The sequence below is a fragment of the Gastrolobium bilobum genome, unplaced genomic scaffold (genome assembly GCF_033153095.1).
Source record: "Gastrolobium bilobum isolate Gb01-03AN ecotype WA unplaced genomic scaffold, APGP_CSIRO_Gbil_v1 utg3414, whole genome shotgun sequence".
NCBI lineage: Eukaryota > Viridiplantae > Streptophyta > Magnoliopsida > Fabales > Fabaceae > Gastrolobium > Gastrolobium bilobum.
The window spans coordinates 107,922-121,187 of NW_026896598.1; the positions used below are offsets into that span (position 1 = coordinate 107,922).

At 35.6% G+C, this 13,266-nt stretch overlaps 1 protein-coding gene across 1 annotated transcript; it reads left to right on the forward strand.

The window, feature by feature from the left end:
- The first annotated feature begins 1,060 nt into the window (after positions 1-1,060).
- Positions 1,061-11,128, forward strand: LOC133300815 (uncharacterized protein At2g38710-like). The gene is made up of 5 exons (XM_061500401.1): positions 1,061-1,245; positions 1,664-1,783; positions 1,933-2,047; positions 8,025-8,118; positions 10,594-11,128. Exons 1-5 carry the CDS (start codon positions 1,142-1,144, stop codon positions 10,794-10,796), a joined length of 636 nt encoding a protein of 211 aa, XP_061356385.1. The 5' UTR covers positions 1,061-1,141; the 3' UTR covers positions 10,797-11,128.
- The last annotated feature ends 2,138 nt before the right edge of the window (positions 11,129-13,266 follow it).

Consider the following 13,266-nt stretch of genomic DNA (forward strand, 5'->3'; position numbering starts at 1 on the left):
TAAAAGTATCTCATTGACCCTCCATATCCTCTCATTCCTTTTTTTTGACTCCCAAATAAGAGAAGGGGATACCCTCCAATTTCCTCCCCTTTCTTCTTCTCCCTCCCCCTTGGATCTCCCTCCTTCCCTTCTCCTCCAAACTCCCAAACAAAGCCTAAGGCTTTGTCACATCCCACATGCTACTCGTGTGGAAGTCCTATAATTTTTTTCTTTTTAAATTGTTTCTATTTCTTCATGTAAGGCATATGTTTTTTGTGGCTCTCAAATTTATTTGCGGGAGTAATGGGGTACAAATAGCTGTGGGGTGACCTATTTTTAAAGCCCATTTTGACAATTTTGTAAGCTAAAAGTTATTTGATAATTGTATAAAATTATTCTCAATGTTTTGAAAGGAGTGAGATGGAATAAATTTTTATTAGATAAATAATAAAATTTATAAAAAAAATTAAAATAAGAGTATAATTGAAAATTTTAACGAAAATTCCAAAAAATTGACATATATTTTAATTTTTTGTCTTGTGAGCTTTTAGTTTTAGTTTTTTTTTCTTCATTATTAGAAAACAAACTTTTTTATGATAAGAGTTCTTATAAAATTATATTTAATTGAACTTATATTTATAAGAAGAAAAGAAATTAAAAATAACAGCTTTACACTCAGATTTTTTCTCATTCTTTAAATTTGATTTTAAAAACTAAAAAATAATTATAATTCTTAGAATTATTTTTACAAAATAGACGTTATCAAATATATTTTTAAATTAAAAAACTATTTTTAAAAACTGAATTCAGCTTAATTTCTTGAAATTGCATGTTGCTTGCTAAGAAGCCATAGAGAAAAACAAGAATTCCCTCCCGTATTGTTATTTTTAAAATTTTTATTAATTTTATGGTAAAAGATATAAATTATCTCAGATCATAAATAAAAACTTACGAGTTTCGTCACTTGAAAAAACAAAAATAAAAAATGGCAAAATTATCAAAAAAATGTACCAGAGAAAAAACTTATCTGACATATCATCTGAATAGTTTTTGAGGAAAATCCCAAAGAACACCTATTCTGATTTCAATTAATTACGTAAAGGACGAGAAGAAAGAAGAGAAAGAAGGAAGAGAAAAGAAAAAACGAGAGAAATAAACGAAAATGGTGTCGGCGAACAAAGAGATGGTTGTGTTCTGCTTCGATACCCTTGTCGCTCACTACAACAGTGAGGAAGCTCCTCCTGCCGCCTTTGATCAGGGTCAACAGTAATCTCTCTCTCTCTCTCTCTAGGCTCTTTTTTTTTTAATAAAAAAATCTTAATAATATAATATATGCTTGTTTCTATAATTGCGAAGAATTCACGGGTTGATAACTGTTTTTAATGAGATGGGTCAATGTTTAATTTTTGTGATCTTGGTGAAAGTTCCTCAATTTTTCTTTTTTATGCATCAATTTGGATTCATGCATGTATTGCACAAATAAGTGATCATGCAATGGGAATTTGGAGAGGATGATTATTTTTCATTTATTTGCTAGTATGAATATGGGAATTTGAAGTGGAGAAAGAAATCTTTGTCTATTTAGTTTTAAGAAAGACAAGTTTTGTCCCTTCGATGAAGTCATAATCTATACTTGAGCACTGTTATATGATATCCATGTTTAAGCTACTATGCTTTGTTTCAGTCCATTGTTTGTTACATGGAAGAAAGTGATAAATGGCGGGGAGCCTCGCCTTCGGGGCTGTATTGGAACTCTAGAAGCACGCTGCTTGATCAATGGTTTCAGAGATTATGCACTGACAAGGTTTGTTGATGTTATAGGGCATCTTTTGTTTTATCAATTTAAATTTCACTTGCTTGCATTTAATTGAACTAACTTTTCTGATCCTAACACTTTTATTAAATCAGTTTATGTCTTACTTGTCCATGTTTTGTGCTTGCAATACCTTGCAGTGCTCTCAGGGACCGAAGATTTCCGCCCATACAGGCTAACGAGCTTCCTTTTTTGGAGTGTACAGTATCTATTCTTACTGATTATGAAACTGCTAACCATTACCTTGATTGGGAGGTATGTTCTGATTTGCTTGTTTAAGTTTCTGGGATATTGCCAGCAGAACGTTACTGTAGACATGTTACTTAAACTGTTGTTGCATTTTGGTATGGAGTTAATTATCTTCATTTACATCTTTTACTGTTCTAGAGGGTGGAAGAAAGAGTGCAGTGTTGGCATGCCCTTTTAAAATTGAACGAAAAAAATGCTTTACGAAAAGTTACATGGTTTTGGATTTGGTGGTAGTTCTTATTTGAAATGCTTTATATAGATAAGATATAGTCTATTATACTATGTTTGAAAAGGATTACTTCAACACAAACTTCAAATAGTTCCGGTGATCTGTTAAATCTAATGAGTTGCTTTCATTATTCTCTTGTTTTTAATTATAAATTACATGTCAGCAGTTTAACCGCTTGAACTAACTTATCAAGTGATTCATTTATAGCTTTAAGTTTACAATGTATGCTAACTCCTGGCATGACAAAGAAACTATTCATGGCAGTGCAGATGAAAATGATGCCTTATGATAAAAAAGCTTATCAGCTCTGCTGTCTAATGCTGATTAATAATTGCAAGTAGACTGTAAAACTATAATTAGGGTATTTCAGATCAGTCATATGAGATTACTAATGTTGACAAACATCTTTCTGGGCCTATTTTGGGATGAATGAGCCATTCAGAAACTGGATAAGGAGAAGCATCTTGGTTTCAGTAGTTTTGCTATGGCTTCCTTTTAAATATGATTTTTGGTGATCTTTTATTTTCAAAGGTAATTTTATTGTGGGTTTTTTTACCCTGTATTGGTGGATTTTATATTACTGTTAGTTAGTATGTATTCAATTTCTAATATTTTTGTGTCTAAGAATTGTTTGTTAGGATTATGAATCTGGTTGTATATAAAATTTGGAAAGAAGGGTTTAGAGTTTTTGTGTTATTATTTGCTGGTCAGGCTGCCCTCGCTTTTTTAACTAAATATTGAATCCTATGATTGTTGCAAAATTCGTACAAAGTTGTTGAACTAAGTTTATACAAAAGTTATCAAAATTCTGTCCACCATATTATAATTTTGATTTCTGGAGCTATAGACCTCCAAATGAAGCAAATCTTATATCAGTTTAAGGCCTTAGATTTTTGCTATGGCTTAGCCCATTAGGTTTTTTAGTCTCTTTAAATAGAGAACTCTTGTTCAGATATTATACAATTCAATAATATACAAATCTTCTTTTCTAGTTGGTATCAGAGTTCTCGATTCTGAGGGCTCTGCTTCCGCAAATCACTGCCTCTAAAACCCAAACCCTTTTGCCTCTCGCCGCCACAAAGCCGTAGCCGGAAAAAAATTTCGGAGACCTTTTGGACCGTGAGGACCCCTGTTTCACTCTGTTTTCTCAGATCTATCATTCTACGGAGGTTTCTTTTTCATCAGATGACTAGAACAACTCAAGAAAAAAAAATGTACTGTTCACGTGACACTGCTCATTGCGCACTGTTCACCGAGTACTGTTCGCGCGACACTGTTCACCGGGTCCTGTTCATCGAAAAAAAAAGAAAAATATTTTATTTTTCTGATCGACTATGTTTGGTAAGATCACACACCCTACATCTCTTCTTACATCTTGCACTGATTTCAAAATTTCATGGATTATGGATTCTGGTGCAACTGATCATATAACATGTCTAGTTGATTCTTTTCTTTCATATCACCCTACTAGTGGTATCCGTACTATAGCTGTAGCTGATGGATCACACAAATAAGTTTGGATTCTGGTAATATTCAAATTCGACCCACCTTATTTTTAAAGAATGTTCTTTATGTTCCTTAGCTCTCTACCAATATTATCTCCTCTTATAAGCTTACAACTGACATGAATTGGGCTGTCTCCTTTTTTCCTACCCATTGTGTTATTCAGGATATCTCCACGGGGAGGACGGTTGGAGTTGCTAAGGAGCAGGGTGGGTTGTACTATTTCATTCCAGAGCATGTTACAAGGGATACCAGAAATCAATTATTGATGAGTCATCACCCGTCTATTTCATTCTCACAGATTTGGCTTCATCACAAACGCTTGGGGCACCCGTCATTTGGCTTATTGAAGTCAATGTTTCCTTCTTTGTTTAAGGATCAGGCAATTGACTCCTTCTATTGTGATGTTTGTGAGCTTGCGAAACACCACAGTATGCCCTTTCCTTCAAGTTCAACAAAGAGCATTGAGCCTTTTACTCTTATCCATTCAGATGTTTGGGGCCCTTTTAAAGTACATAATATTTCAGGTGCTAGGTGGTTTGTTTCTTTTATTGATGATTGCACTCGGGTGACATGGATATTCTTGATGAAAGACAAGTCAGAAGTACCAGAAGTGTTTATTCGATTTTATTAAATGATCGAGACACAGTTCGGTAAAAGTATTAAGCGATTAAGATCTGACAATGGTACGTCAACCAGCGTTTGTCACAATTCGTTTCAGATAAGGGTATGATACATGAGCTCACATGTGGGGATACCCCTCAACAGAATGGGGTTGTTGAAAGAAAAAATCGACATTTGCTTGAAGTTACCAGAGCATTATTGTTTCAGACATCTGTACCTAACTCTTACTAGGGAGAAGCCTTATTAACTGCAGCCTATTTGATCAACCGCCTGCCTTCCAGAGTCCTTGGCCATGTAAGTCCTGTTGATCTCATGACCTCTTTTTTTCCTTCTGTTCCAATTATGCAAAGTCTCTAGTCTCGTATCTTTGGATGTATTGCCTTCGTTCATATCCATAAACAACATTGGAGTACATTAGAGCCTAGAGCCCTTAAGTGTATCTTCCTTGGTTATGCTCCCAACAAGAAAAGATACAAATGTTACCACCCTCCAAGTCGTAAATTCTTTTTCTCTATGGATGTTAGCTTCCATGAATCTGAGTCTTACTTTCTACACCCTCAGCTTCAGGGGGAGAATAGTGTAAAAGCTTCATCCATTTTCTTCGAGTCTGAGTCTCCCTTTCTGTTACCTACATCTTCTACTCTAATAGTTACATTACATGACAATGAGAAGGAAAACTTAATTGCTGAGGTTGAAAATTCATCTGATTCCTCATGTGACATGCCTCCTATTGATAGACAGAAAGTAAGCAAAGCTGGGACACCCGTACTATTGTACTAAAGGAAGAAACAACCCATACTGTCCCACCAGCAACTGCAACTGCCTGAACCGCTGTTAATTACTGAACACACTACTTTTATTCTTGAGCCTGATATTAATTCTGATAACTTACCCATTGTTGTAAGAAAAGGGAAAAGGTCTTGTACCCAACACCCTATTTCTCATTTTGTCTCATCTAAGAATCTTTCTATGCAGCATAGAAGTTTTATTATAGCACTTGACTTCATTTCAATCCCGAAATCAGTACATGAAGCATTAAAGGATGATAATTGGGTTCAAGCCATGCATGAGGAGATGAATGCATTGGAGAAGTATAATACATGGGAAGTTGTTGGCAGGCCAAATGGAAAAAGGACAGTAGGGTGCATATGGGTGTATAGTCCGAAGTATAATTCTGATGGGACTTTTGAGAGATATAAAGCTCGATTGGTAGCCAAGGGATACACACAGACCTATGGCATTGATTACGAAGAAACATTTGCTCCAGTGGCCAAAATGAACATTGTAAGAGTTTTATTGTCCCTCGCTGCTCATTTTAGTTGGGATTTGAATCAATTTGATGTGAAAAATGCCTTCCTCAATGGTGAATTAGAAGAGGAGGTTGACATGGAGATTCCTCCAGGATTTAACTCTACAAATGGAGATAATAAAGTTTGCAGGTTAAAGAAGGCGTTGTATGGCTTGAAGCAATCCCCGCGTGCTTGGTTTAGAAGATTTACCAAAGTCATGCTTTCATTGGGAGACAAGCAAAGCCAAGGGGATCATATACTTTTCTTTAAACATTCTCAGGAAGGTAAGATCACTATCCTTCTAGTTTATGTTGATGACATTATTATAACAGGGGATGATATAGGTGAGAAATGTGCTCTGAAAAAAGACTGACTGCTGAATTTAAAGTTAAAGATCTTGGAAAACTGAGATATTTTCTTGGGATAGAAGTTGTTCATTCAAAGCAAGGGATATTTATTTGTCAAAGGAAGTATGTTCTTGACTTCCTTAAAGAAGCAGAAAAACTTGGGTGTAAACCTTCCAGTACTCCGATTGAGTAGAATCACAGACTAGGAAGTGAAAATGAGAGCGTTCCAATTGACAAAGGACAATATCAACGAATAATGGGCAGATTGATATATCTAGCTCATACTAGACCTGATCTAGCTTATGTAGTTAGTGTTGAACAGGATTCTCCAATATCTGAAAGGCACACCAGGTAGAGGATTATTGTTCCAGAGAGGAGGAAACTTATCCTTAGGAGTTTATTCAGACGCCGATTATGCTGGATCCGTGACTGACCGACGGTCTACTTCGGGCTATTGTATGTTTCTCTGTGGAAATCTTACAACATGGAGAAGTAAAAAGCAAAATGTGGTTGCTAGATCAAGTGCAGAAGCATAATTTCGAGCTATGGTTCAAGGTATCTGTGAGTTATTATGGCTGAAAATCATTATAGATGATCTCAAGGTGAGATATGAAGGATCTATGAAGTTACTTTGTGATAACAAGTCAACTATTTGTATAGCCCACAATCCAGTTCAACACAATCAAACCAAACATATTGAGATTGATCGCTGCTTCATTAAAGAGAAATTAGATAGTGGACTGATCACTACTCTATATATTCCTTCTGGTCGTCAATTGGCTGATGTCTTAACAAAGGGTCATCCTAATGATAGATTTCAAAAACTTATTACCAAGCTAGGAATGATAAATATCCATTTCTCAGCTTGAGGGGGAGTATTGTAAATAATAGAATTATTTTATTGTTATTTTGTAATAGTTAGAACACTCTATAAGTGTATTTGGGCTTAGCCCATTAGGTTTTTTAGTTTCTTTAAATAGAGAACTCTTGTACAAATATTATACAATTCAATAATATACAAATCTTCTTTTCTAGTAATGTTACTAGAAAAGAATGATGTAGCATGTGTATAGCTTGTAGGTTATATTACTTTATCTGTAATGTTAGCGTGGAAGTATATCTTGTTTTATGCATAATAACATGGGTTCCTACATTTTTACAATAAAGAGAAAGGAATGGCGCACAATTTAGTTGACTATCTTAATCATACAGTTTAAGGAGCCCTGTCAGAGAGACTGAAACTGGCTGTAATAACCTTACAATTGAGTTCCACTACTGCAATTATTCATGGAGATTAAAGAACAATGAAAATGAATGAGAAATTCTAGTAAAATAAATATTTGGTATTTTGGTTATAAATTAGGGAAGTAATTTGGGATTATAAAGCACTTGCTTTTATGCATAGAACTCAAGCTGGATAAGTAGTTGTGCATTTGAGTAATACGCTAATATTTTGAGCTCATTTTTCTAGGGGTAAAAGTATGAGTACGATGTGATGTTTAGATCTATTGACATCTCTTATATGGTACACTATAAATGACATGTCAATCGAATGATGTAGCATGTGTATATGCACCACATAGGCCACGAACTGCAGTTGAAGTATCTGGTTAGGATTTAAAATCCCCGGAATTCTGTGTGATAGAAACACATTTTGAACTGACCTGGTCTAGATATTTTCAATTTTATTCTTGAAGAAGAAACGCTGTGCTTTATAATTCTGTTAATACTCAGATTGCAGTTTATTTGTTGGCCGAGTTATTACTGGTTGTGATATATACTGTTGAGTGAATGTAACTTAGTGTGCATCTAAATCAGTTGACTACGTGGGTTGATATTTTTAGTTGTTGATGTTTAATCTTTCAAGTACAGATAATATTAATTTGCGAGATAGTATAAAATGTTAAGTGAAATATAATACTAATTCTAGGACACTCTTGTGTTTATTCGGTATTTTGCATGTTTAGATTCTGATAGTTTCTTTCTTGCAGATAGAAAAGCATGGCATAATTATTGAATTTTCTGATCCTGACTCTAATACAAGGAGAAACGCCACGTACCTGCCTGAAGTGGCTGCTAATGAAGGTAACTTATGCTCCCTATTGAATATTGTTTTCACATTTTGGGAAATGAAATGAGAGCCACCAGATTGAGATGCCACCAATTAGAAGTTGTCATAAATTCCACTCCCCCTCCTGCTCACGTCTCCAATAGTGAGAAAATTCACCAGAAAGAAAGGAGGGAAAGTTCTTGTTAAGAACCTCGAGGTCACCACCTCAAAAGCTAGCTCAAAGGGTGGGAGTGCCCAAGACCTTATAAACTCCACATTAGTTGCACATACAATCAATGTGGGACTATATATCTCAACACGCCCCCTCACACGAGAGCCCATTGGGCTTGAAGAGTGGACAATGCAACAAGCTCAGCCTACTTGTGCTAAGAAACGCCACAAGAGAAAGTGGGGGGGCGGCGAGGCTCTGATACCATGTTAAGAACCTTGGGATACACCACCCCAAAAGCTAACTCAAAGGGTGGGAGTGCCCAAGACCTTATAAACTCCACATTAGTTGCACATACAACCAATGTGGACTATATATCTCAACAGTTCTCAATAAGGAAGATAAAATATCCTCCAGAACAAAAAGTAAAACATCAGTGAACCAAATAATAATAATAATAAATTAACTACAGCAAAGCTACCAAATCTCTATATGAAATTTTAACTACCTCAAAGTAGCCACCAAAGAGAGGCCATGGATACAATTCTTACACCATAGTAAGTTGAGCAACATGCCATGCTTCTTATGGCTAGGGTTTACTTCCAAGAGTATGGAAGAATTTTTAGGCAGAGAAACACCATCATATACTGAAGCATTTCATTCTGACCAAATGCCAAAGGACTTTATAAACCACACATTGCCACAAAAATATTGTTAGAACCCATTTGCAAGGTATGGGACTTGGAGTCCCACATTGGTTGTATAGGCAATTAATGTGGAGTTTATAAGGCCTTGGGCACTCCCACCCTTTGAGCTAGCTTTTGGAGTGGTGCATCCCACCCTTTGATCTAGCAAGTGACATTGACATTGTAGTGTTCCCCTAGGGCTAGTAAAAAGACTAGCGCAAAGCTACTCCGCGTGAGCGCCGAGGCTGCGGAGTGTGATGGAATGTTAGGATCCATTTGCAAGGTATGAGACTTGGAGTCCCACATTGGTTGTATAGGCAACTAATGTGGAGTTTATAAAGCTTTCCCTTTGAGCTAACTTTTTGGGTGGTGCATCCTAAGGTTCTTATCATATTGCCTTCTTTTTTTGTCTAAGCCTTTATATGCAATCATCAAAACACCCAATGCAAACTAAATACCCCAAACAATTATAAGAAAGTAGCCACCTTACATTGTAAGAAACAAGTGCCCGACTATTTATTAACAATGCTATTAGATTCTTTTAACACATGTAATTATCACATAGCTTATGCTTAAAAACATGTAATTATGAACAATGCTACTAGATTCCTTTAATACATGCTATTCTCTGAGCTAGCCTTTTTTTTTAATATTTTTTAAAGCAACCTCTACCCTCGCAAGGTCAGGTTTATATTTTTTTAAAGCTATATTTTCTGTTATTAGTTGGTCGAGGAGCTATATAAATTGGAATAGGCAAAATGGAACATGGGAAAGAAATATTAAGATTATGTGAATATATTATATTTATAGGTGTCGGGAATGTACTATACTTTATCCTCCGCAAGTTGTTGGTTATTATTATTATTTTGGTTCTTTATGATTTAGTTTGGCCTCTAATATTCCTACATGCATGGTTTGGCGCCTTTATTTTGCAATTGGAAATGTTATCAGAGTCTCACTACTCTCCCGTTTTTCTCTTCTCTCCCCATTTCTTTCTTTAGATTCTCTCTCTTTTCTTCTCCAATTCTGCTTTTCCTTCATTCTGGTTTTCTGTTCATTCGTATTGGGTTCTAAGAAGAAATTTCTTCCACGTGTATTCCTGTTATATTGAGGAGAGGTAAGCTAAGGCAAGTTTTATAGACAATTTGGTTAATAATGACATTTTATAACAGAATAACTACGAGTCTTATAGGAACCTGCATAACAACCACTTTAAGTTAACCTAAGTACCCAACTTGTGGTTATGTTCCATTTTTAGAGTTGCGCTTGTATTTAATATTTTGAACAACTGCATGGTGGTCTTATAACCGTTGTCTACTGGAATTCATTAAACAAGTTTTTTTCTATAAATTTTATTAATTAAAATTTGTAAAGAGGATGAGCGTAGAGCTGTGGTAAAATTGTTTCTTAATAATTTAAAGGTTACACAGGTTTGAATCCGAGAACAGCCTCTTTGGAAATATGCAACTATGAGACTGCGTACAAGAATTGTCTTCATTCCTATTTTCACAAGTTGGGATTTAATGGAGAGTGATTAATATACCCAAGATCTTCCATATTTCTCATTCTTAGGGTGCCCACTAATTGCTTCATTTTATTGTGAAAAAGGGTGGAAAGTAACATGCATGGTATATCTCTATTTACTTCGGTTTCAGGTTGGACTAAAACAGAGGCTATTGACTCTCTCATACGTAAAGCAGGCTACAATGGTCCAATAATCGAATCTCTCAGGAAACAATTACGGCTAACCAGATATCAAAGCACCTTATTTACCATGCATTATAGTGAATACGTTTCCTATGTGAAGGAGACAAGAGGTGAAGCTCCTATTCTTGAAGCTAAGTCACACAACTACTGAATTTTGCAGCCACCTTTTCTTAAAGCTGCACCTATAGTTTATTTGCTAAAAGAAAGAATTCTATTGACAAAAGAAATAGAAAAATGAAAAAGACAACCTATTTGCCTTGGGTTGGAACCATTTTGTTTGTCCAACTTGAACTACTGAAGTGATTGGTGCAACTCTTTATATTCTTCACATTCATGTGATTTTGAAGAAATTAGGAACATTGAACTCAGATTCTCTGAGTGTCCTATAAATCATTCAATTCAGCAATTTATGAAAACTGCAACACTGTTCAATAGTTTTATGTCACTCTGATTGATAACTGGAAACTCAATCTGTCTCTCTCTCTCTCTCTCTCTCTCTCCAATGTAGATAAATATATCAATTTGTTTTCCATGGAGACAGATTTGAACTTTGTGACAACTCAGCAGATTGAGTTGCTTAGCAATCATAGTTTGGAAGAACAGAACAGAACAGAACAGAACATTCTTTTGGCCCAGTAAATTAGATTTTTCTGATTTGTATTGAAGAAGAAACAAATTATAATAAGCAAATGAGACAAAAACGAAATAGAGAAGATAAAACTATTACAATGAAAATATCTACAAATTGCGTAAGTAAAAAGGAAAACAATGAACAGTCGAAGTGCACAGCACATTCGTGATGTGCGTTCTCTGTGAAGTCCAATTTCAATTCCAGCCTCCTTTTTTCTTTCCCCCTTTCTCTATTTATTCCCACTTCCTGCAGGGGTTGTTGTTCCACGTTGCTAACAACACCTTCCATCACACCTTGTATAATATTCTTTTTAATAAATTTGCTAACTCAGCATTATAAAATGATTCTCTGCACCTTTTCCTTCTTGATAATAATCCACTTATATTGCTAATATCCTATCAATACTTCTCCCTCAAACTGTTACCTTGTCCTCAAGGTGGAGGTTAACTATCAAAAACCTTCCACTAGGACCCATTACTTGAATTACAAGAGCTAATTTGTGTGCAGTGCAATATAACTTTCACCCGAATCCCATTGCTCATCTTCAATGCCTATATTCATGATGTAACTTACAGAAACTAGAAAAACACAAGAATAAGATTCACACAAAGAAATAATGGCATTGTTCATGGCAGTCCCTTCCCCGTGGCAGCATACATCCAAAATTCCTTGTCATATGCTTCAAGTAAGGATGGAAGATAAGAATCATAAACTCCACCCCATTGCTCGGCCACATCATCAAAAACCCTTGAAAACCAATCATTCACCTTGCTTTGAGGCATTTTATCAAACACCTTTTGATCTATAACCATTTCCTTGGATGACACTTGCATCAATAAAGCCCCCAAAATAGAATAGGATGCATCATCTTCAATATAACCAACCCAAAACTTAAGATGAGCCCAACAAAAAATAAATAAATAAAAAATCCATGCACTGCTGACCTGTTACCCAAGCCAATGTTCCCTTCTTTTAATGTGAGAAGATGAATGGCAACAGGGCCTATATTACCTGGCCTATATTACCTTCCACAGTAGTTTATGGAGTGAGTACCTGAACTAATCTTCTCATAACAACAATGTTAGCGTCTCTTGCTTTTGCTTCTTCAGATGTTTCCAATGGCTCTACATGTCCCATCTTATATCCCCACTCAACTAGGTTTTGAACAGTATCATCAATCAACACCTGACTCCGCCATGGAGTGGAGATGACAACGCTTCATTTGTCATGGAAGTAGTTAAGAATATGGAATAATATAAATGTTGTATATTGTGTATTGTATTCAACTGTGTATAAAACTGTATAAGAGTTCTCTATTTAAAGAGGTTAAATGACTTAATGGGCTAAGTGCAAATAACCTTCTAGAATAATAAAATAATAATAATAAAATACAATACTATTTCTAACACTCCCCCTCAAGCTAGTGTGTATATATCATAAGCTCCTAGCTTGTTACATATATGATCTATTTGGGAACCATTAAGAGCCTTGGTGAAAACATCTGCAAGTTGATCATTGGAATTGACAAATGTTGTCTCGATCTCTCTGACTGAATCTTCTCTCTAACAAAGTGATGGTTAATTTTTATATGTTTGGTTGTCTCATAAAAGACTGGGTTAGAGGATATTGTCACAAATGAGTTTCATGGGCCGTTGTTCATAGAGATGTAGTTCCTTAAGCAATTATTTCAGCCAGATGAGCTCACAAGTTGCATTTTCCATTGCTCAATATGCTGCCTCTGCACTTGACCTAGCGATCAGTTTGTTTCTTACGCTTCCAAGAGATCAAATTTCCTCCGAGGAGAACACAATACCCCAAGGTAGATCGTCTGTCTGAAGGAGAACCTGCCCAGTCAGCATCTGAATAGCTAAACACCTCTTCATTCCCTTTATTTTTGTATAATAAACCTCTTCCTAGTGCTCTTTTGATATATCGAAGAATCCTGATAACTACATCTCAATAAGAGTCATAAGTAGAGTCAAGAAATTGG

Excerpts from the sequence above, each read along its gene's own strand:
- LOC133300815 (XM_061500401.1), top strand. The coding sequence starts at position 1,142 with ATGGTGTCGGCGAACAAAGAGATGGTTGTGTTCTGCTTCGATACCCTT. Across the intron at positions 1,246-1,663 it reads GCCTTTGATCAGGGTCAACA|TCCATTGTTTGTTACATGGA; the intron begins GTAATCTCTCTC and ends GCTTTGTTTCAG. Across the intron at positions 8,119-10,593 it reads TGAAGTGGCTGCTAATGAAG|GTTGGACTAAAACAGAGGCT; the intron begins GTAACTTATGCT and ends CTTCGGTTTCAG.